The sequence below is a fragment of the Colias eurytheme genome, chromosome 1, assembly GCF_061535395.1.
Source record: "Colias eurytheme isolate Ceu_HAF_F1 chromosome 1, ilColEury1 Martin Lab GWU primary, whole genome shotgun sequence".
Taxonomy (NCBI): domain Eukaryota; kingdom Metazoa; phylum Arthropoda; class Insecta; order Lepidoptera; family Pieridae; genus Colias; species Colias eurytheme.
In genome coordinates, this window is record NC_142980.1 from 7350521 (window position 1) to 7377377 (window position 26857).

Genomic DNA, 26857 nt, shown 5'->3' on the forward strand with positions numbered 1-26857 from the left:
TTAATTTGTGATTAAGCATGGTATTTATAAATAGTGGTAAAAACATTTGTCATATATTACGATTCAACTAATAAATGTTTCTAGAGCTAAAATTCGAGTCAATTTTTCTAAATGTTTGACTGTCGGTTATCACACCCATTGAGCCCCAAGCGGCCCGATCGGTCCCAGACACAATAGATTTTCTATTGTGTCTGTGGTTCCGGGGCCTGAGTTATTAAGACGTTATGCATGCTGTCTACAGTCTTGTCGGCCCTGTTATATCTGCAGTGTATTGTGTATTTTTAAATCGTATTTAGTAAATACTAATAATAATTCATATTTCAAATATAAATAGAAGATAAACTCTTATTAAAGCTGGAAAATGGAAAGTCACTCTTAAGTGTTCCATAAATAGCATTTGTAGCTATAGCTCTTCTAAATAATTAATATCTTCGTACATTTCTAGAGTACATTTCAACTATTATGTAATATAATTAGCTTGGCTAAATATAAAAATAATATCTACTTTCGCAATTGTATTTCATTTTCATAAAATAACAGAAATTAGATTTAAGTAGGTAGGTACTTAAATTATAGCTAAGGTAAATAAAATAATTAGTATTTTTCATTTATATATTAAGGTCTTTTCGGTATATAAATAGGTTATACAATTACTACATATTTATAATTATAGTTTTAATAATATTAATGTACAGTTAACATAATCCAATTATCGAGTTAACATCTATGAAAATACATTCCTACAAACGATTGTCTAGTGGCGTAGCGAAAAAAACAAAATTAATTTTTATTGTATTATTACATTTTAATTAGATAAATAAGTATTTTAATATTTTAACGAAATATCCCATCTTCAATCTACATTTAAATAAGAAGTATTTATAGAAGTTTTCAATAGTAACAAACTCGAATTTTTTCGCATTCATCGATCCTTGAAACCGAAACTTAAGAGTACACACAAAACATTGCACTGATACATTTTTATAGAAAACAATCAAATTATAAAGGCGGTTATTCACTAGATCGCGGTCGATATTAACCAAAGCTTTCACACCGCAGCTTGTGGCGAGCAAAGTGAACATACAGCCTTATGAGGGCATATTGTTTTGATACAAATATTTCGTATTAAAAACCTGAATAAGGTGTGTTGCAACTACATACCGGATGCTCGAGTACGCTAACTCGTTCAAAACACTTGAATTACATTAAGGTCTAATTGATTTGTTTTTTCGGTTTTAATTGTTCAGCTATTTGGAGCGGAGACAAATCGAATAATCAGAGGTCGTAAAAATCCATTTCATTCAGTTATAAACTGACTTAACCATTTTTATGTGTTTTTACCTATGGTTTTAACACATAAAAATGGTGTGTTATGAAGCTTTTTCGTTCGCTTTTATAGCATCGTGACAACACAATAATAATAAGAACGCAAACGAAATCAAGTATAACAATGTATGAACAACTTTTATTAAAATGCAAATTTAATAAACACAAAGTGAATTAAGAATAAATGACTTACGAAGCTTTGCAACTCATCTGTTACCGCATAAGTGTTGTTTACGTAAGAATTCTTAAAGGTTTCGCAATTAATTGCCTTAGGTTTAAATGTGTGGAATATTATACAATTTCCAGGGAATAACCGATTCCCGTTTGCTTCATAAATTTATTATTTTTAATGCTAACCACACAAGTGATGAAGTTAAAACTGTTCACATTCAAAACTGATATTTTATAGGTACCTATTATAACTTTTAAAATGTTAAAATACGGGAAATATATTAATTTATGAAATTTTTCTACCAATCTTGTGTAACCTTAATTAAAATGTTACGAGATATTTTATTTTCTTTAAGGGCTGATTTTTAAATCCTTGGTTAAAACTTATTCGTCGAATAATGTATAAAACTACCATCTCAAAAACGTATTCTAATTGTCCATATTTGACAGTTTACGTGACATTTTAATAGTATCGTGTAATACCTACTTTATTGGACGGAAGTTTTAACCAAGCATTGAAAAATTGGCCCTTATATGATAAAAATCTACGAGTAAGTATTTTCATGTCATATAAGCTCATGCCTCTTTTTATTGAGCTCTAGTTCGAAAATATCGTAAATAATACTCATTTTCATTATTTGAATCACAAGTAAAATAACACGTGCCACAAACTTTGCCAGAAATTAATAGAAAGCAAAAAAGGAACTAAAAAAGTAACCTATAGGTAGACTCTGTAATTTGATATGATTGCGATTTGCGAGTAGGTATGCTAGTAGAATCTTTGTATCTCTTACTTCATTTCAATAGTTGGGAAATTATAACCACCTTCAACCTTGTCAAAATAATAGCAAGTAAAAAGATATCAATCGATAGTAGAAAGTAGTTTTAATTTAATATATACCTCCTCGCCATTTCATGCGCACATATACCTATAAATAATTTATATTAAAGATATGTTCAGTAACTACTGTTATTATCTAAACGATATCCATAGGTATTCATAGAAATATACGTTCTGAGTCCTACTTACTACAAGTTTGACTAGTATCACTGTATTTACATAGAGATAAAACCTTATACTAAATCTACGGAATGCATAATTCGGTAGTTATACAATATACACTAACTCTAAAACTAACTATAAATTAAACATTTTCACATACATTTAATAATAATAGATAACAATAACTTAGGAGCAAAATAAATAATCGATTATTTTTAAACTTAATAAATAGTAGAGCTACGTAATAATTTGAACTTAATTAACTTTGCCATATAAATATCTACGTGGAACTTAAAACAATTTCAGAATATAGTTATTTGGTTTATAATTTAATTATACAACATCATATTAATATCTACTTTGTTTACGATAATAATAGGGGTCGCATGTACCTTTCTATAACCACGCAGTTACATAAAAGGCTGTGAGATTAAGAAAATATTTCAAAATTAGATTTCTATACGGTTATTTTATGGTGCAGTTTTCACTTACTTCTATTTAGTAACGGGAAGGTGCAAACAAAAGTTTTCTGAGTTCAGTATTATGTGACTACATGTCAGTACATCTCATTGAAAGCCATCGGGTGAGGTGTATGGACGCGCAGGTCTTCTATGGATTGGAGTGGTTCTGGTATCATCATGGGGCCCACGTTGGGTGGGACAGAGCCAGCCACCAGGTTCCCGTTGACGTGAGCCCCATTGCCATTAGGAGTCATCTGACCGTGAGCGGTTGTTTCTTGCCTCATCATGTTTCGACGCCACTTTGCGCGGGCGTTTTGGAACCAAACCTGTTTAAAAAAGATCACATAATATATTGTTTGTTATAACTTTAATTATACTTTTGCTTAATTTTCCGAAGATATACACGCATACAACTTTCACAATTTTCATTAAAAATGGCTCTAAGCGTTCCAAATTAAAGCCGAGAATTCACAATTCCGATAATTTTATCTGAGCATTAAACATCTCCTCTGTATCGTTACTACTCCTCTGGCTTATCTTAGCTCAATCTTATTTTATTTGTCGTTGACGTAGTAATGGTATATAGTTAATTAAGCAACACAATTAGGTATTTCATAAGAAATTAACACTGCAGAAATGCAATTTACCTGCAACACCCGTTTCGACAGGCCCGTCTTCTGCGCCAACTGCTTCAAGTCCTTAGCATCAGGGTTCTGGTTGATTGCGAAGTAGGATTTCATAGTACGCAATTGGTGATGCTTGAAGCTCGTGCGCATGCGCTTCGTACGCTGCGTGTGGCTGGTCACGCTCCCGGGAGATGCCACAGACGAGTCATAGGCCAAGGACTCCATGGAAGAGGATAAGTCGCCACGGTGTAGGATATCTGCAACAAAGATACAATATCTATACAGTTAATATTATAAAGCTGAAGAGTTTGTTTGTTTGAACTCGCTAATCTCGGGAATTACTGGTCCGATTTGAAAAATTCTTTCGGTGTTAGATAGCTCATTTATGGAGGAAGGCTATAGGCTATAAATCATCTTGCTAAGGCCAACAGGAGCGGAGCACTGAGGGTAAAACCACAGCTTACATGAAATTGGCCGGCTAAAGGCCAACGAGGAGTCCTTTATGCTGGAGATTCAATTGCGTCAGGTTAGGCGTGCTTACCTAAAAGTACGGTATGTACGAGTATAACGTAAGTATATGTTAGAATATCAGCCCCCCTAGTCAAGTGGCTTTCTGTTAGCGTAGCGTTCAATAGAATAGACTACGAATGTATGAGATTGGCGTAAGCTGTAGATAAACGTACTACAGCTTACGTCAATCTCATACATTCGTGTTGCCGTATAAAGAAAAGTAAAACATTATTCATACAGCAACATTACATTCAGTAATAGATCGAAAATGTAAATCAAATAAAGTTATAGTCTGAAATTTTGTAGTGCTAGGTACCAACCTATAGTATATGTATACCTACTTATTATATCATAATAGGAAATTTGGGACCTTTAGACGATTTACTGTCAATTTGATTTAATATTGTATAAAAGGCACAAGAAATCTATAACCAATTTCCAATAAGTACTTATGTCATCTATACATATAATAAAATCGTAGGAAAGTCAAAACTGTACATTGAATATTTTTTTAAAAGAATACATAATCCATGATCTATAATCGATATAGAAGCCAAAAACATAGTTTTTAGAATTTTTGTCTGTTTGTCTGTTTGTCTGTTTGTCTGTTTGTCTGTTTGTCTGTTTGTCTGTATGTTTGTCCAGGCTAATCTCGAAAAGTACTGCATAGATTGACTTCAAATTTTGCATGAATATTACTAAAAGGTCGGGTGAGGCTTTTTTAAACATATTATCATGCTATCACCTCCGGGGGAGGAGCTGTGAACCTTCTTTTTTCTTACGTATTCCGTGTATTACGACAGCGTACAATCTAAAGACTCATGTTTAAATGTTGGTTTCGGGTAAGCGATGCTATTATCTAGCTTTACACAATAAAAACTATGTCATTTACGTAATTTGGGCAGAGAATCAGTTTAATGAATTTATTAGTATACAAATTTGAAACAGCGCCATCTATGAGATTTCGTAAAAATCAAATCAATTTACATGTTAACACTACTGAACACAATGTTAAAAATTAATAATTTAAATATAATTATGTTATTTATTTATTTAACTCTTTAACCCATATCTTCCCTTCCCTATAAGGTGCGCTTATAATTCGTGTGAATATACTACATTTTTAAAAGTGAGGGTAGATGTTTATTATTTTAAGTCAAACTAGACACCATTACAGTTAATCTAATATTGATTGTGTTCATTGGTTACATTTTTAAAAATCTTCGTGTTTTAAAAATTCGATAACGAGGCGGGACTCGAACCAGCATTCTTAAGTGGTCGAATTTTTTCTATTCTTTATAAATTTATTGTTTATGAATTTATATTTATAAACAATAATACAAAAAGGTTAGTTCGTTGATAATTATTATTCCTTCATCATTTACATGTTGTAAGCATCGAGATAGTATGTAGTAGTACATATATCTCGATGGTTGTAAGTAAAAATATACTTTGACTGTTAATACTTTTGTTCAGTATTTACCTGTATGATTATTGCTTGGTAATTAATATATTTTCATGTCGTATACCTAATTAAAAACATAAGTTTGATGTGAAACTAGCTGGATTTATTTTTACACACTCACAGTCTTATATTTTGTGTTAATGTTAAAATAGTATTAATAGTGTAAATCATACAATTATTGAGTAAATACGTACTACCATAAATAATTAAAAGAATTGTTATTAAAATTTCTTACTAAACTGAGCTAAAAAACTTACGTACCAACTTATTAAAGAAAATCAAGAAATGAAATGCCTAACCTATACCAAATAGTTACTACATAATATTGTAATTAAAAATTATGATTAGTATATTATAATATCGAAAATCAAAAAAGAAATGCCTAACTAATTCTACGTAAAATTTCTTTTAAATTATGTCATATTATTTTTTAGGAACCAGGGGGGGAGAGGAGCAAATTCTATTTCCTTCCTTTCTTAAATGGGTGTTTTTAATAATGTATGGTGTAGCCACTGATCAGCTTAATCGATACTCAATTTTTATCAAATCCAGCAACAAATCCAAATTAGATGTTTCCTGTCTCACGCACGTAACTAAAGGCTGAAGAGAGAGAGACGTAACTTAACCGTTTAGACGAAGAAAAGTGTATAGAAAAAGGAATAAATAATTTCATAAACTTCCCAACGATCTTTAAAAATAAATTATTATGTCATTTTTTTCATTCCCACTTTTACCCCTATGTAGGTATAATAAGTGGATGAACCGATTTCGATACAATTTATCTAAGAACCAGCGTCGGAAAATATGCTGCCTGACAAAAAAAAGCCGCATCTAATTCGGTTTACCTGTTAGCCAGCTACGGTGCCATAGACAGACACACACACACAGAAATACATAGCAGTCAAACACATAACACCCGTCTTTTTGCGTCGGGGGTTAAAAATATAATACGACATAATTTAAAGGGCATTTTGTGTGGCAAATTTACCTATTAGAAGTAACCATAATGTTAATTTGACCCCGCCCCCCCTACTACCTCAGCTTACCCCCAAACCCTTGGGGAATTTTGATATGATCATCTGGACATGTAAAGGAATAACTGTAGCGTCTAACAGATAAATTACGTTTTATAAACAAATACACTGTAATAAAATAAAATACACTGTACAGTGTACAATAGAATGCCTTAGCAAATGTTCGCCGTGATTACTTATAAATTGTCATAACTTTTTTTATTTATGAACCGATTGACATGAAATAAACACTAACTGTTAAATGAACATTACCACAATATATTAGTGAAATCCGCATCTAAATCGGATAAGCCGTTTCTGAGATTAGCGTGCACAAACATACAGACCAACAGACAAAAAAATTTTTAACTACAGTTTTGGGTTCAAGATCGATTTAATAATAACACCTGCTAATTTTTTTCTACATATTTTCATTGTACAGACATCGCTTTTCCACAATTTTATTATATGTATTGATGATGATGATGATTGATGATTATAACACTCTCAGTCCGTTTTAACTTAATTTTTATTTACTCGCATCAGTGCCACCTAAAAAATCTTTATATCGAAATTCGAGCAAAGCTAAGAAAATGAGAAATAAGAGTTCTCAAGGATCGTTAGAGGTAAGAGGCTTACTATTGACCGAAAACAACATATTGTGTTATGCCGAGAACCTGAAACCGCTTCACAACGAGAATTGCGGCTCACAGCTGACCGCGAACGGCATGTACTATCCTGTGAGACCGAAACCTTCACTGAGAGGGTATAACGTCTCACAGCTGATCGCAAATGGCATATTTTATCTCGATAATCTGAAACTTTTACTCAATATGAAGACCGATTGACAAATAGGACCGATAGGGTGCACCATAATATTATTCGATCTCTTGAAGATGAACATGAGCATAAGCAATGACTAGAGTAGGGACGCGAATATTACCATTATTTGAGACAAGATTATTTGAGACAAGTACGATTAATAAGTTTGTTTAATGAAAGATTAAGAATTGAAACTATTTGGTCTCTTGAAACGGACGAATAGCGAGAGGCCCGTCTTACTGTAGACAGATTTCGACAGTCTTAATGACTTAAGAGGTAAACATAGAAGATCAATCTACGAATTCGGTGGTGTGGTCCGACAAATATAAAAGTGGGTTTGCTTATAACCTCACAATTGATTACAGATCATCTTCTGTATAGGCGATATTAACGTAGTATGTTCTTTTTGTAATGCTTTAAAGAGGAGTAAGGAGTCGGCTTTCGTTTGAATATACACCAGAACCTTTGAAATCACTACTTTTAGAGGAACATGTGCAATCTAAACAGTTCTTAGACAATATTCGCTCTTATAGTAGTGCGTTTTAAATTATCCTTTGGTGCTCAACAATTATCAGAGGATCCTTTCATGCTTACTTTTAAGATACAAGGTCAAGTTTATCATTTGATAGGATCCCTTTTGCCTGAAGGCCAACCTAAGTTTCTTCAAATATATTTTATATTCGACTACAACGAATAGTCGAATACAAGAAATCAATATTTCTCGAATTTAAAATTTTGCAATTTTTCCTACAGTAGGGCGACGAATGTATTTTCGCATAGTAACGGAGGGGAACTCGCAGGGGGTCAAGTGACGCGGGCCACGTACCACAAACATGCTTAGTTTGTTGTACCGAGCGCGAAAGAAAGTCATCGTGTTTTTAGTAAAATTACTATGTAAACTAACGTAATTTAATACTTAGGTACATATTATATAATGATGCGCTCAAACTGTTAATCTACATTTAATTTAGATTATTATTTGAATTACTAAGTAATGTAGAATTTAAATCAAATTCACTCATGTTTTCCTCAGATTTTCGATGTCCTCCGATTTTAAGATTTTCTTATCAGAGTATTCAATTTTAATGTAGTTTATTTTTATAAGAGACAATTAAGAACATTCAAAAATAAAGTGTCACGTATTTTTTTTAAACGACGAATGACGAAAAACGACGTAATCGCGGACGAAGTCGCGGGCAACAGCTAGTAATTTAAATAAACTCCATGTTCAATAATTTGTTACATTTTAAATATCAAAACATTTTCAATTACCAATTAGCAATGTAATAACTCGTATTAATTACAATACATTTGATCAACTGAACAACTAGTTGAGATATTGTTTACTAATACTCCGATCGGTAGATAATAGTATTCTGTGTTGAACTTTGATCAGTGAATAATTGGATAACACGTTTTGGAATAAGCCTGCAAATCCTCCATTATATGACAAGAATATAAAATGAATGAATATAATATAGCTTTAAAATATTTCACTCAAAACTTTAATATCTATTTAAAAAGGTATTAGACGCCAAAATAGTCAATTTTTATATCAAAACAAAATAGACAAAATTCACAGTAAGTATAGGTCTACCAGAATCTGATGGCATATTTATATTTAATAAATAAAGGATTTTCATGTGGCAACTTTATTTGACAACCATCAAATTGGTTGTCAAATTATTTGTCTTCTTTGTAATTGATGAATAATTATAAGGATTTTGTCTAAAAAATCTTCGAAAATGTCGAAAAAGCCGCTGCGATCACAAGCAAGAGGTGTTGTTTATAATGTGTACAGAAAAACATTCTATGAAGAAGGGTCAAACACATCACAATTTTCAATTTTGAAAATTTTATTGGTAAATTGAACTTACCCGTTTTGATACTTTAAATTAAAAATATTATATGTAGGTCACTATAATATTGTTTGTTGTTTACAATATAATTTTATGAAAACCTATTACAGGAGTTTCCAATACGGCTATTCGTCAAGTCCAAGCTGTCCAAATCAATTTTATAATGTGTGTATCTGATAATACTTACGAAAATAAACATAGTTTTATTTTATTTTTATTTTATTTTATAAAAAAATTATAAGCAATCTAGATTTGATCTGCATTATCATTACATCCATACTTTCAAACGGCATAACGATAATGAATATAAAAATATAGGTATGTGTAAATAATAATATGTATTACCTATATAAAAGTAATATGTATATTATATGTACATGTAAGTATGTAGGTACCTACATAATATTAAGTGGATATCTCATTATAAAGTAGAGTATTGTCCACTTATGTAATGTGACTAATGATATTGATAAAAAAATAAAAAATAAGCAATATCAAGATCGTTCAGTCCATTTTCCCTAGGGTTGCACACTCAAAATTTTGATTTCCCTAATTGCCATCAGATTCTGGTTTACCTATACTTCTTATTTTTCGCTTTTTTATAGACCTCGTTTGTTCAATGTGTTTCAAAGAACACATTGAACAAGCGATAGTTTAAATTACGAAAAGTTACTCGAAAATCAACCCCACTGCCTGAAAATATAACACATCAAATTCATTTTTGAAAAAACATTTATCATCAGAAACGTTCAGTGTCACTCCCACAATCAAATGAATCTAACGATACCTCTTAGGTTTTATATACCTACATGCTTATAAAACCTTCCAAGTAATAAAATATTATTACGCCAAAGTTGGAATTCCATCCATAAAGAAACTACGAATGATATAGAAAATTAAATATTTTTGCAGTCCGATGTTATTCATTGAACAAGGTTTAAGTGCAATGTTGATGTGTTTATTACAGATGCTCGTGATTTCTCGGTTACTTATTATCTTCAATAATACCTTAATACCTTATAACGGTGAACGAGTAAAGTTTTATTTAACATTCTTTATTTGTTTCATATTATACAGGCTTTTACTCTTGACTTTTTACTATGAAACAATTTTACATATAATATGATATATATTTGCATTTATACGGATTTAAGTCTTATTTATTTCGAGGTGTATTGTTGAAAATGTATTTTAAAATATCGGGAATATTTATTTGAAATTCCATTTTCGACGACTTTGATCAAACGAACAAAGCTTTTGAACAGTAGACAATGCAACAAGAGTTGTACTACTATAATTGCCTTCTATTAAGCACACTTAATTTCCTCATAATAATAATAATATTTCCTTGCATCGCTGGTCGCATAGGCCGCGTGCAGCCTGTGTCATCCCACCCGTTACTATCACGAATTCAATTTAGTTGGGGAGAACATTTAATAAATGGTATTTTTAGCTCCACTGTTTTGTGGTATCGTCGGAAATCAAGAACATGTCAAATTATCATCGCATTTATCATTTCGTCCTATTTGTTTTGACAGGCATATAAGTGATGGTTAGGTGCCTCGCACGTAAATGTAGGATCGATAAGGGAATCCAAAACTTAGACAGCTTTTGTTTTATCTATCAATTTACATCGGAATTGTAAAATACTATTAAATAATTAAGGTCCATTTTGTTAATGTCTATTAGCGCTGCACCTAAGATATCTCTAGTTAGTTTATAATAGTTTGGTACTGCGTCAGAATGACACATCATATTTCATAAATTTATTCATTCAAATTAAATATAATTTAAGGTTATGTTTCATAGTTCTTTAAAGATGTTATTAGGGTACCGGTACTGGCATTTAAAAAATCATAATTCCTCACGATAAAGAGATATTGAAATAAAAAATTGAGAGCAGTTTTTTCGATACAGTCTATTGATTCTGCTAAGAGCCTTCTGAAATCTTAAAAAGTTTACTCCGCGATAGTTGACCACAACCGGATCTACAATTGTAGCGTCGATCTAAATTTCCCGTCACCAAGAAAAAACCTATAGGATGTGGCTTCGCAGGCGACACGCTAGATTTGGCAACGTTCTAAATAAAAATTCGTGCCTTTGGATGCAAATCATTCATAAGAAATAACAGAAAAAACATTATCTGTTCGTTCTTAAATTTCAATTTTAATTTACTCTTCGCAAGTACTTGTCAACATTCTAAATTCTTGATATTATTGAAATTGACTTTACTTTAAAATTACTGTTCGAATTATACGATTGCTAAATAAGTCTTCCAACCATAATCAAGTATTAACATAAAGATTAACCAAGATTAACCAAGCTCGAATCGATGGGAATCAGAGCTATAAATACCCATATAAGTATATCTGTAAGGGACAAGTTATATACCGAATAATTATAAATTCTACGAGACCGTTCGATTTAAGAACTCAGATAACATGTCGCTATCGAGAGCAGTTATCCACGCTATAAAATTGACGAATTAGATTCAAACGACTGGATGTTGATGTTTCATTTTATGGGCCGAATTAACATGTTACCGACTTTACGTAAAAGTGTTCTTTTTTACTCTCGAAAATCCAGTAATAAAGCATCGCGGTCGTAAAGGCTTCGATATTAATGACTGGTTATAAAAAAAATAAAGGAGCTTTAGAGGCATACGTGTTTTATTGCGCCGACAGGCGCCCCAATGTTATGCCCTCGTTGGCGAGCACTAGCGTGTACAAATTATGAAAATAAGTTGGTGCGCGGTCTTTGTTCTGATTTCAATTGTGTATTGATTAGATTAAGGACTTTGCATTGTGTTGAAAAAAAATTCTTGCTAATGATTACGAAATTTCTAGATGTCATATTATTTCAATTAAAAGTTGATTTTACGAATTCATATGTCATCAATGAGTGAGATTTTTATCAGGTAGGTAGATAGAATAGATACTAGGTACCAATGGGAATCAGAGCTATAATAATTATACTAATCAGATTTTGATGTTATTTTTTTTTCAATAATATTTGTTGCGGCGCTATTATTGATTTTTTCCGCTTCTTTCTATAACTTCGGACACGAAGTCTAATAAATTTTTGGTAAACCTTGTAAAGAGTTATTGATGTGAAACGAAAGCCGTCCGTCAAGTCACTTATAAATAGAAACAAAATTTTATCATGTATGTGTATCAATCTTTATTTACTTGCATATATCAATCAATCTCAATGTTATGAGTAATTTTTTACGCACTTTGATTTAAGTGGTTTTTTAATATTATCTATTATATTCACATCTTCGCAAAGAAATGGCAGCATTAATATTTGTATTATAAATCGACACCTTGAACTTTCCACAAGCTCATTTATTTCTATGTAGAGCGAAAAAACTACGTCAGTTTTTAATCCTATTAAGTTTTGTTTCGTTTACTGTGGTTAAACATTGACATAAATTTTAATTACGATAACATTTTTTATTTATTTGCCTTCCACTCTCATAAGGAAAACATTCACACAAACATGGATATAAAATATAACTAATCGCGCTCACTGGCTATAATAACTGAACATAATCCAATTAATTACAACTAATAGTATACACAGCTAATTATTAACTTGTTGATTAAAAAGAAAGTAACGGAAATGTAGTTTTTGTGGCACGACAGGTGACTGGGTATTTAACTATCTTTGTAAAGTCAAACGATTGATGATATTGAATACAGTTTTTGTATTGGCGGCTCTTTAGACACGATTAATTCTTAACGCAGTGTGGGTGGAAGGTTAATCAAGATAAATGTAAACATGAAAATGCCGGGCTTTGTAACACGTTACAACTGTACAGGTCGTTTGGAAAATGAACTAATATTTCCATTTATTTATCGTTAAATCTTATGATGTAACATGGAATAACAAAATAACATTACATTTACAGCATGCAATTTATTGTAGACTAGCTGCTCCGCGCGGTTTCACCCCCGTGGCTCCACTCCTGTTGCCCGTAGCGTGATGAAATATAGCCTATAACCTTCCTCGATAAATGGGCTATCTAACACCGAAAGAATTTTTCAAATCGGACCAGTAGTTCCCGAGATTAGTGCGTTCAAACAAACAAACAAACAAACTCTTCAGCCTTATAATATTAGTATAGATTACAAATTGATTTTTTGTTGGTCTTGCACTAAGCAACGAAGGAACCTACTTGCAGTTAGATATTTCATATAGAGTCGGAAAATGATTATTATTTTTCATCTTGTTGCAACATAGCAAAAATAAAGGTACGTAAATGATGTCCAAAGAATAAATAATAACTAACTTTATTAATTAATGGAAAGTTGTTTATGAGTTATGCTTTTTTCTTACAAAGGATCTTTTAAAAAACAGTTTCCGTTCTTGTTATCGATAAAATTAATTAAAGTTGAGAAAAATTTGCAGAAAAATGTAAAAGAAAGTTCTTTGTTGTTTTGCTTTTGATATTGAACGAATTTTAGTTCAAATAAACTTGTCAGTGTATTTAGGTATTATATTATTTTAAAGTTTGTTGAAGAAAATTCATAACGTTTACGTTTAAAAAATTATTAACAATAATTTACAACATTCTTACAAATCACTTACAAATAATAAAATTAATATGAAAAAGAGAATAAATGATAAAATAAAGAATAAATAAATTGCCTAATAGTTAACATTTCAGTGTAAGTGAATTAATGTTATTAGGGCAAACTATAATTTTCACAAAACCATTTTTTCGAAGTTCTGTCTAATTAAAAAAATACTGAAGTTTTCAAATTTACCAAAAACAACAAACAATTTTAATTATTTTTGTGCAATATAAATAATAATAATATACCTAGTCCAAAATACAAATACCTAGTCAATAATAGCAACCGCACCTATACCTATTTAGATCGACAAAAGTTAGGTAAATCAGACTTCCAATAATCGCATAAATTCTTAATGACCGTATTTAATTATACAGTTAACTTTAATTTCAAAGGAATACCCAATTTTCTGTTCCTATTCGTTGATCGGATATCAGATAAAGTTAAGAATGTCGTTCCTAGTTCCACGCAACGTTCGGTCTATTACACAGTTTTATTAAATTTCGTTAATTAAAATTTCGACTTAACTTATAGTCCCGGTTTCGCGTAATACAACGTGCATCTGCTTTTGTTCGAAGGTGATGGCCTAATTAATAAATTTTGGGCTAGTGGGAGGTCCGCGGTTATGTTCTTATAATTGATTGTTAATGGGAAAGCGAAGAGGTTACTTTGTTTGCATGTTTCTTTGTAGTTTAAAGACGTTTAGTTATTATTTGATACAATGATAGGATAAACTTCCGAGACACAGATGTAATTAGTTTTTGAATATTTGTAAACTTTAATGGGTATAAAGTTTTTTTTGTATAATAACAAAAATTGCCTTATTACCTGTGCTTATTACCTAGATAAGCGTGATAAGCGAATATTAAGTCTGGATTTGGAGTAAGTCATGTCTATACCAAATTCATCAAGGTCAAATACCCAGTTATTAACAAATAGTAACTATCCATACTGCCAAAAATTTGCGCTTATCGAGTATCTTTTTAATTGAGTCTAGTCTAATATCTTGACTGCTCGGCCAATAATGATAGGGTTTTTATGCAAAGGTGCAAAATGAGCATAATGATGGCACGATAACAGATAGGGCACGAAAAGTTTTCAAGGGTCTAGTAAGTTTGCATTATCGCTGTCACGCGCGCTCTTCGCTGGCGTTGTTTTGTCAACATAGCGCGGGAAAATTGCCGCCCACTTTTATTTTTAATTTTTAAATGTCTATGGAATTTAATATCTGTATTCATTGATTATTTTTATTCATTATAATAATGATGATAAATTCATTGGAATTAAGCGTGTAGCATTGTTTTAGCTAAGCATTACGTACCTAGTTATTTAATTTGTAGCGTTTATGTTGATGATAAAAATATATTCTATCTAGGGGATACTTCTTTAGCATTCCAAAAAAAAAAAAGTAATTTATATACCTTCAATACCCAGGAGAATTAAAATAAATCTGTACAACATCTAAAACTATTATGATTATAGGTACCTAGATATTAAAATAACTAATAAGTACGTACTACATCTGCCGCTCATTCAAAGCTCAGGCATTTTAAGTATTAACTCGTTTTATATAATCAGTATATAAACCAACACTTCAAAACTAGTTTAAAGGTTACAAATCAAAAGAGAGTACCTACCTATACAACTTTTCAAAATTCAAAATTGTGCCAAGTCCATATGCAAAACGTAACAACCGTGTCTTCACGCAGCCAAAAGTTGTAGTGACATCCCATACAACTGTCGCTGCGTCTAGACTGCTATAACGAAGTAACGTTCCATGGTCCATTCAGGCTCGCAATGATTAATCGGGGTCGAGAAGTCACACAACCTGAATTCACCTCGACGAGTGCCTCGTATTTCAACGCTACAAAGAATAATCCAAACGACCCCAAGAACGGGCTGAACATTTTCGACCCTACTTTTCTCATTCTATCCTGAGTGGAAAAAAGCGCGCGGGAAAGAGACGATACCACTTTTGACAGCGCGTCATCTATTCATTAGTCGTGATTACGGTCGGACTGGGATGAATCGAGTGAATCGTCGTGTTTTCCCTTCTGAGGTCTCTGATAAATTTTAAACGACTGTCAAAAACTGAAAATTTCCCCAAGCTCGTTCGTAATACACCAATATTTATTTATTGGCTGGCTTTTTTTTCTTTCTCTGTGGCCATCTAAGAACTACGTCTCAAAGGAAAATAAAAAGCGAAGACTTGAATTACGAAATGAGGGAATTAAATAAGCTTTCTAAAAGAAGCTTTCGATTAGACGAAAAGTATAATGAATAAACGGTTTTTAATTACAGTAATTCTTTGTAATAAAAATTCGCAGAAGAAAATATATATTCGCAGGGCTTAGCTTTGGTGTAAGTAAGAAACGTGACTTACCTAATGCTGTGCTCGCCATTCTCATAGTTTGTACTTGCATGTCTTCAGGAGACCCTTGGGCGACTTTTCTTTTTCTTGGGCGTCCTTTTTGGCTTGGCCCACCTGAGTAGTACTGAGAAGGGGAATCGCCTTCACTATGCATTTCTTGACATCTGTAGTACAAATATAAGCTTAATATTATATGTTGAATTTAATTGAACGCTTGCGTTTTCATTTCCCGAATAAAAATTATAAAAGTGTAGAGTACCTACATTTAAAGACCGAGAATTGCAGAAGAAAAATTGAAAGTTGCATTTAGATGTCGATGAACTGTTTTGTTATTATTTACTTTAATTCGTGCAGAAAAGCTTAACAATCGACAATTAACTTGACGACGACAAAACAACACCTACACAACACGTTTCAATATTTAATGTAACAACAATTTCATCAAATAAATGTAACATTAAATTCAACATGAGCACCGGGGATGATAATGAATAGCATCCCATAATTGTGGTTTGAACCTCGTGTTTAATTACGCTTAGCGCTCATTAGACGATATTGTCTGTACTTCACCTATACATGTTCATCTCCTCGTCGCAATATTCGTCCAAGCATGCGCTGTCGTAGTGCGGTCTGCAGTACACAAGGCCGTCTCGCATGCCGAAGACATCACCCTTGGACAGCAGGCTGCCGCAGGCCACGCACGTGAAGCACGTCAGGTGGTACACCATGTCCCTGGCTCGCATCACCAGCTCATTGGCAGTAATCCCGTTCCCGCACCTAGCGCAGCGCTTCACACAGAACAGTCTGGAACAAATGAACCTCCGTTGTGATAATAACAGGGCATAATTGCCTCTAAACGTGTCTATTGCTATGTTATAATTAATTATTCGGAATTATTTATGCAAATAGATACAAGTTTTAATATTTGCAAACGATTGAAATATTGCCTGATTATTATGAATTAGTTTATTAATCAAGTCAATCAAATAACGCTCTAAATTATGAATAATTATTATTGACCAACAACCAGATATTTTTTAATGATTTGGTATTCTATTTCTTGCAAAGTAGGTATTGCTTATTATACTTATATGTTTTATGATAAATAATAATCGTTAATGTTAATGATGAATGGTTTATTATTTGATTAAATATTTGCATGGTTGTAAGTTAAGTATTCCGCATAAATATGGGCTGATGTTTATTGGTTATAATTATTGTGTGACAATTGAAAGCTCATAGTGGCTTAAACATTGGGGTTAGTGTGCATCAGTGAAAGCATATGGAATTCTTGACATTGTTGACGTTAGGGGTTAAATCTGACATAATTTGGTAAACAATCACTGGCCCTCGGTTTATTAAGGGCATATGGTGTAATAACCCAAACTTGAGGGTGCGGTTATGTCAAGAAATTTGTCAATAAATTTATTATTATATCGGAAAAGAGATGACAGTCGATAAATATTTATGTTTTGTAAAAATGTAAGAGAGTTTACTTTTGATTAGGCAGGTGTTTTTTTAGGTAAAATTTAAAAGAATCTATTGATCAAATTATATTAGGTATATATAATTTGATCAATATAGAACGCAACATGTAGCCATCTAAAGACGATTGTACGTAATAAAATTGAAAATACGTACGTAATAAAATAAAATGAATTGCTCAAAAACGATCACACTTCCTTCACATTGTATTCCCATACAGACTTATAATAGTTTGAAAATGCAATTACTTCACGACCATCCCATCTTCGTAGCGAAAATTCGAATAACAAACATAGTTAACATGCTCGTCTATTTTCATTTAAATGAGGTGCATAAGTGCAAAATAGTATCACGTATATCATTTTCCTGGTAAAGTGTAGCGGGACGCGAGTACAAAAACAGATGTAAAATGTATTTGGTTCGACAGGTGTGTGAAACTCACAAGTGTGTTCGGTTTGACGGACAGTACAAACGCACTTCACCATAATTACGTGAGTTGACACGTGACAACTGCCACAATGTGCGTCCGACTCACTTGTATATTGTATACTGTATAGTAGGTACACAGTATAATTGGGTAATCATCACTAGCTATCGTTGACGATAAGCATTACATACGGCTACACGGTAATTTTCATATATAAAACAAATAAAAAAATGGCATAAATTTCGAAGAGGGCCATAGTCAATCAAACTAATAAGATTTTTGAACAATTACGATAATATTGTTGATTGTTGAACAATCCTGAAACCATAATGAAGTTACGTCAATTAATTAAATGAAAATTCCATTATACGAGTGTAACCAATACTGGCTCTTTTACAAAATAATTGTACAAACCACAAAACAAAAGGTTAATACAATATTCCATAACGTGGAATAAAAGTTGTTAAATGCGTTTTGGATTACCTGAAATACATAATATTTAAAGGAATATCGTATCGCTAGCACAATAATTAATGCGACCATAATGACGTCTGAATAAATATAATAAATTCGCTATTTGCTATCCACTTTCGCAGTTGCAGAAAACATCAGAGACTGGTTAATTAAGGTTTCGCCAACCGCTAAATATTGGGAGAACATACGCCGTTTCAGTGATATTTGAGGCTTACCTGTGTCAACCACCTAAATAAAATAACTTACCTTCGACCGGTTTCACTGAATGAGTGACTAATTAATTGCGTCTTGTTAAAATCACAACTGTGAAAATCTTGTTTTGTTTTAGACGTACTCAAAGGGTATTTTCATAAATGCTTTAAATATTCATAAGAGGATTTATACCTATAAACATCCTCTACAAATATCTAAATTTATCACTCCCAATTTAGAAACATCTTTCTGGAAGAATCTTAATGGAAAATTCTAGAACATACTGAGATCACTGAAATTCTCACCTGTAATAGTCTTCCTTGCAATAAATATTGCCATCTCGCGAAAAACAGGTTAATTCTGAGTCCAGAGGCAAACGACACTCGCAGCATCGCAGGCAGGAACCATGCCACTGACGGTCTACAGCGAGGAGATAATACCTGTACAAACATTGAAATATCAAACAAAAGATAGTTTTAATTGGTAAAATTTATTAAAATTTTCACAATAAACAATTTATTTACTTAAAAAACAGGAAAAGAACGCTATATCCTACGCGTTAATGATCTAAGATCAAAAAGATAACACATTTAAGAATTGCTAAGAATGTAGATACTTTTTGTAGTGATCTTTTTTAACTTAAAACAATTAAACCCAATATAGCCTTAATCAACATTCATGCTAGAAGATAATTAAAATACGGTATACCATAACAGACGTCGTCATTGTGTTAATTGTTAACAAGCTATTTTTGTTCTGTCATTAACATGTTTGATAATTTGTGTATGCTTTCGTACGTAGTCCCACGTTTTCAATAGCAGAGTTAATAAATATACAGTTAACAGCTGAATTGGCAATCTCACCTGTCCTGTATCCTACCCCCGCAACCCGCGCACTCGTCAGGGGTAGCGGGCGACCCCTCCGAGCTCTCCCGCTCCTTGAGCATTGTTTCTGGATCCGTCCTGCCTTCTGGACACGACTCTTTGTCTCAAATAACAAGGCTCATTTCATCTTGCATCATTCCCTCTTCGACGGAGTTTGGGACAGACATAGCTGTTATGTTTTTGCTTGATTGAATCAGGGCTGGATTCCTTATGGATGGAACCTGTTAGGAATCAACAAAACATACAATGTTAGGTATATATGTGATGAGATATGATTGCAATATGATTCACCATCAAGATATCATGTGTGATCGAAAATTGAAGTAACATTTTACTTTTTATAAAAAATTTGATTTATTCGATTTTCTTTAAAAGTTTTAATTAAAAAAATTGCACAATTTTCGTATCTATAAGCAAGCGCGTCGCAAAAAGTTGAAAAAGAGAGGCAACATGAATATTGTAATATGTATACGCATGTCCTGACATTTGAAAGAAAAACACAATAAAATATGTTCTGCAAGTTACATTTGAATTGTAAACTGTATGGTTTCCATATAAACGGGAACACATAGCGTGTTCCCTCTTAGCATATCATTTATTATTCTCCGCTGTTGACTGTAGAAACAGTATACAATGGGTTTTCTAAAGATTCCTGTGCAAGTCTGCGCCGCCGTTTTATTGGAAGAGACAATGGAACTTAGTTCTTTTTTCGTCTTTTTTTTTGTAATCAGCTCCTGCGCTGCTATGTCAAATATTAAATCTCAATGGTTTATATTGCGATACCGGTTTTATTATGTTCCAGTCATATTTACCTACCTTTACTTGGTAAAAATATAAAATGATAAAAAAAAACGCACAGAACAATCTTAATCATCATAAATAATAAATACTGTTTTTGAATATTTTACTTAATTTGATCATAGCTGTTCTAATTGTTTTTGTTGTATATTTTATTTGATTTGAGTAACTAACTGTATCCTCATATGACATATCCTGCCTATTTAGGTACCTACCAGTTGTGGGAACAACCATGGGCTATATTTTTAGCTATTTATTTATTTATTAATTAAAATGTTCCAACCGTATTTTAAAACTAATATCCTCTTCTATAGAATCTTTGTCTTTGTCGCAGATAATTTTTTCGTAAACACAAGGCGAAAGTCGTGACTGCCACGTCCACGCTAAGCCGTAAGCCGTACCTATTTGCCTAATTAAAGAAAAATAAAGTCCTTATTTTAGACTATGTTCACATCAGACTTTCAATGAGATAATACCTAAACAAATCTAAATTTGAAATACCTTTGTAATCACTAATCAGCAGAGATTGTTTGAAAACTGCAAAATAAAAAAATTACAATCCTTGATAAGAACACACTGTTAAAAAAGGCAATTATACTATTACAATACCAATTCAGAACACGTAAAATTTTCAAAATTACTAATTTGAATAAAAAATAATGCAAAAATAACAGCACCGTACCAACTTCCACGTAAACTCGGTACACTGCAACAGCAAAAGGAATTTAATAAATCTTACACGGGAATTATTCCATGAATAGGCTGCGAAACGCCAAAGCGTAACAAAGAGGCAATTAATATAGCAATTTGCAGGGCCGTAAATGACCAATCGAGCGATATATGCTGTCGTGCTAACTGCATGAATAGCTCTGTACGCTAGAAACGGGAATTCAATAACTACTTCCACGTAGTTAGGTATAACTTCAATGATATTGATATTAATTAACGGCATCGATTTTTTGGAATTATATTGAGAAAATTAATGGACCTGAGAGTCCATTTCTACACAGGAATTCGGTTGTGACGTTGATGTTGAGAATTCGGATGTTATAGGTAAGTTTGGAGAGATAACATTATAGAGAATAATATAATAAAGATAGTATTGGAGTGGTGGAATTCGAAGGGCATAGATATTAAATTTGGATATTTTCCTGAGCTGAGTTTTAATAGAGAGAACTTGACATTTTTCATCACAAGTTTTATATTAGGTACCCCAAAATTTGGTGCGATAACAAATTATTAAAACCCACCAAGAGAATCAACTCCCGGTGGCTTTATCCCACCACTAGCCGACTGTTCACAATAAATCATAAATTAAATCTTTATTCCGTTATATGCCCTTTATTCTACTAGGAATGAAATTTTTCAGACTTCACTCGAGAAAAAATATATCAAATTTATGACTCATTGTTGCCACACGTTTCCACATGCACATGGATCACTAATTAATAACTTATCGTGTACAAGAGACATGTTACCGTCATGGTAGCACTTAAAGAATGCAACTACTGAAAGTCTTCGAGCTGATACCCACAAAAACCGACAAAGTTTGTGATATAGCTAATTAAAACTGACAAAACTGGTCATAAATAATATAATTATACGATTCTAATTAAATGTAATTCATACCGTCGCTTACGGTGCGTAACGGGCTGACATTTTTAATTACAGGATGAAATCTTACGTACAAAATTATAGGTACGAATTGTACCTACGGGGGTGTGAAGTTCGACAATCGACAATTAGAAGAAATGAGTAATATATGGAGGGTTTTTCTAAAACTATAATAGATGTGACTACTAAAGTATATATTATTGGGTCGGTAGCAGTGGGTGGTACATTAAGTTCAAGGAGCGATCAAGTTTTTCATAAGCAGGTGCAATTGTTAAAGTATCGCGCATTATAACGAATTAATCATAATAAAACGCAGTATTAACGCAATATTTTTTATCTCAATTCCGTTTGGGGGTTGGTTGTTGGTTGGAAATAACAATAACAATTAGGTACTTATATTCTTGAAAATATTAAAGCAATAAACCTTTTTTCATAATTTGCATAAGATAATTTATAAAATACATTCTGCATTTTTATTTCTCTACACTAAATCACAGAATGGTTCTATTAAAAAATTCCTTACCTTCTGTTGAAATAAAGCCAATTAGGTATGTCGTGACTATGAATAAAGACGTAATTGTAATACGATGGGCAATAAATGCAGAAAAATAGAAAAAGCGAGCCGTACAGGAATTGTTCGTAACATAAAAGTTTCAACCTTTATCTAATCAAAAACAAAATAACTCCTAAAATTTTATCATTTATTGCGTTTATTAACCGCTGACCGTTAATAGTTTTATGGCCGTTTTAACTCGTGGTTTCGATATCGGGGTTCTAAAGTTTCGGTTTTAAAATTAAGTGCAATAAACTCGTAACGTTTACTGTTCTTTTGTTCTGTTTTATTAATAGCAATACGCGTTATTTACTATCGACATATAATTAAAGTTTCGGTTCCGTTATAGATATCGTTGTGTACTCACTGACTTTTGAAATTAATATTTTGTAATTACACAGCACAGCGGCTAAAGGAAAACGTTAACAAAATTGAAAATATATAATTAAATCTCGGCGTTACCTGGAGATAATTAAGTGTCACATAATAAAAACATTGCTTCATTAAAACACTATCACTACAGCTCATTGAAAAAGTTCTATGTGCACACACTGGGCTTAGAGCTATACAAATCACTTTACAGCGAAATTATTACGGAGGGAAACGTATAAAATATTGGAGTACGCAATTTGCAACTGCAACGCATTCGCGCGAATGAGGGTTGCAAAAAGTACGCCCTCGACCCCTTTGGGCGGAATCCCTCGCAGACTCCCCTCCTCACCACTCCCTTCGAAATGCGAGAACTGAGCGCTTGTTGCTAAGAAAACCCAGCGGTTAGAATGGGGTAACTTTCCGGGAGCGACTTGTTATTTCTGATAACGCTGTGATATCTACGACACTAATGTTATTAGAAGTTATGCAGAATTTTAATCCTGTGCAATAGAATTTAGAAGCTTAGCTATTTGAATTGTCAAAAGTACCTACAGTAAGTACTCCAAAATTAATAATGCGCATGCAGATCTTCGCTAATTATCGTATTTCCAGAAATAGCCGAATCACCACGAATCATTGAATCGTAAGTGCCCTAAACAATGCACTTGCATCTTGCACCTTGTTCGAAATAAATAGGAATCAATTCAGAGTCATACACATTCGAAAACAATTCGGGCGATAGGTGACGGTAGCCTGTCAGTAAAAAAAATCAAAAATCCGTCAGTCGTCTTTATATATTGGTGGTGACCGCACGTATTATCTCTGTATGGAATTATATAGATCTGCAGTTACCAGTTACATACCCTTCTTAGTTTTGTTTCAAAGTTGAATTTTCCGGTAAAATGATTATTTACACAGGTAGCAGATAGCAGTGGGGAAAGTGAACATTAATAAGCGCATAATGAAAGTTCTGATCATTCTACGATATCAGAGAAAGAGATAATCCCTGATTCTGTAAATCCTTTGGACTGAGATTTTAATGATTAGATTTCACAATTTAAATGTAAACCAGTGTTTGAAAATATTTTTTTTAAATATAAACTTTGTCTTATTTCAACCTTCCATACATCCATCACTACGCCAGCTTCAGTAAGACACTTCAATAGTTCTAAGTATAGAATTTTCCAAGTAAATCAATACAACAAAATATATTATATATTCGCAATCGTGTGGCTTATCCTCGCTATTAACTTACATTGAATTATCGAAACAAATTTCGTTACTTATCTCTTTTACAATAAAATCACAATAAAACTCATAATTCTAATAAACTATGTTTGAAGAAAATACATTTATCCACTCTATATACATATCGTCTTCGGAGGCTCGGGGAATATGAAAGTTGCCGAAAAGTGACGAATTTTTCTATGCGCATTATCAGTTTGGGAGTATCTACTGTACTTCATGTCATGAGACAAGTAATAGTCAAAGTAATCCTACCATAAAATTGTATTAGGTACCAACTTACATAAAACGTATGAAAAAAATATATCATTGACTAAGTGACAATTATGACGATATATTTATTTATAAGGTATTTGAGTAAATATGAACAATATAAATTATCAATTAAATACATAATTCATACGATACATAAATTATGGATTATTGTGATTATGCAGAATATGCAAGGACAAAAAATAAAGTGATTTCTAATTATTGTTAGCAATGTTTAATCATTATGTAGCTATATTGAATCCTTTGATATGTTTAAAAAGGTTATGTTCAGGATTTATTTCACCTTCGCGTATTTCGCCAAATCAAAGGTGTTGCTATGGTAAAACCCTTGGCGGTAAGCAGATTAGTTTGACATTACATAAACCCTATCGATGTTCCTCTTTGTAGGCTTAATATTACATAACATTAACAACGCTATATTATTGTAAAGAGATGGTAAAATTCAGGCCATTATCGTTAATCCATACTTCCATACTAATATTATAAATGCGAAAGTAACTCTGTCTGTCTGTCTGTTACTCAATCACGCCTAAACTACTGAACCAATTTGCATGAAATTTGGTATGGAGATATTTTGATACTCGAGAAAGGAAATTTTAAAGGAATTTTATTGCGAAATATGTACCACGGGCGGACCTCTAGACTCTTGTACTTAATACCAAAGAGGAATCATAACTTTATGATTATGACATACCGGAATGCTTATTCGCGTATGTAGATTTTTGAATGTAATGATATTTCACCCGGGTAACGTGTAAGCTTACAGAAGCACGATATAATGAGTCTAAGTATATTGATAAGAAAAAAATTATAATACCTGTCCCATTTAATGCCTATTTGGTTGTAATACGCTCCCTAAATTGTGCTACAATTCACGGTTTTTTTTTTTCAATCAGAGCCTACAGAAGTCTCGATCAAACGGGACACACCTGACTCAAATAATGTCAAGAATTAAACGAACTGTTCGAAGCAAATAACAATTGTTTATTATTGAATAAAAAATAACAAAAGACTGCGAACATCAAAAAATCCAAACAAACGTTCAGTAACTTTTTAATTATTAACGAGAGAACGAGGAAGGGAATACAGGAATGGCTAAAAATAAAAATAAAAAGTTTATTATCAGTCTGTGAAACGAAAACAAACCGTGTTCGAGGATTTTTTTCCTATTTCACTGTTCACAGGACGCAACGCAATTTAGTTTCACTGTTTGAATTTAATTTCACTTGTTTTCGACTAACATTCAGACAAAATTATTTTTAGTTAATTGTGTATAAATTTATTAAAAAAAATATTTTAAAAAATTGAAAATAATTTTTTAATAATTTTTTTAATAAAAATAATTAAAATATATATATATATATATATATATATATATATATATATATATATATATATATATATATATATATATATATTTTTTTTTAGTTAATTGTGTATAAATGCTATGTCTATAGTCTCTTATTATATGTATTATCCAAGCTGTATTAGTTCTGCGATTTTATTAATTAATATTTTTAATTACTTTTTTTTTTTCAGTATTATCATTAGGTACCTACTATACTCAAAACTAATAGTTTGCTACTACTACATGAATATAGTAACTGACAGTAAACTAGACATAATTTTTATGTTTGACTTAACTTTAAGTAGTTTTATTTATAAACTAGCGGTCCACCCCGGCTTCGCCCGTGGTACATATTTACGTTTTCTCTACATAAGAACCATCCTCGTACTTCAAGGAATATAATACAAAAAGAATTATCGAAATCGGTTCAGCCATTCTCGAGTTATGCGCTTACCAAAACATTTTGCGATTCATTTTTATATAATATAAGAAGATTTAAAACAAAGATACAAGTAAAAATTATAGGTACATAAAATGTGGCATATCAACCTATATTAATACTTAATAGTATGACACAACATCCTACCTACGAGTAAAAGGGAAGATAGGGGAAGATAAGAATTAGGAAAATAGTTTTTCTTCGAATTTTATGTAATATAGATTATTTGTACACGTACAAAGTCATTGATGTGGATGGATTTAACACGCGTCGAAAGGCTGGATATTATATTGTTGAGTTATTAATCTTCTCAATAGGTACCGCCATCATATTCCGAGAAAACTAAAGCTTATACGGAACGATTAAGGCATATAGGTACTAATGGTACTAGTAGGTATAGAGAAACGCGCGGGAATCAAGGAAATTTCTAGCATTTAGTTTCAGTTTGAGTTTTTGAGTGATTCAGTTTGAGTATATTATTGGTGTATACGGTATTCAACCTTTTTTCGCGCATATCGTATTTAAAAAAAAATGTTTTTTTTTTTT

At 32.1% G+C, this 26857-nt stretch overlaps 1 protein-coding gene across 1 annotated transcript in view; it reads right to left on the reverse strand.

Moving 5' to 3' along the window:
* Positions 1 to 1742: 1742 nt before the first annotated feature.
* The window catches only part of LOC149911082 (LIM/homeobox protein Lhx2-like), a 30070-nt gene continuing 4955 nt past the window's right edge, over positions 1743 to 26857 (reverse strand). The window contains exons 2-7 of the mRNA XM_090102606.1: positions 19649 to 19890; positions 19091 to 19225; positions 16778 to 17011; positions 16220 to 16371; positions 3609 to 3844; positions 1743 to 3287 (exon numbers count right to left, since the gene is read on the reverse strand). Coding sequence (XP_089958732.1) covers positions 3057 to 3287; positions 3609 to 3844; positions 16220 to 16371; positions 16778 to 17011; positions 19091 to 19225; positions 19649 to 19731 — 1071 coding nt within the window. The 5' untranslated portion in view covers positions 19732 to 19890 and the 3' untranslated portion in view covers positions 1743 to 3056. The remainder of the gene's footprint in view (positions 3288 to 3608; positions 3845 to 16219; positions 16372 to 16777; positions 17012 to 19090; positions 19226 to 19648; positions 19891 to 26857) is intronic.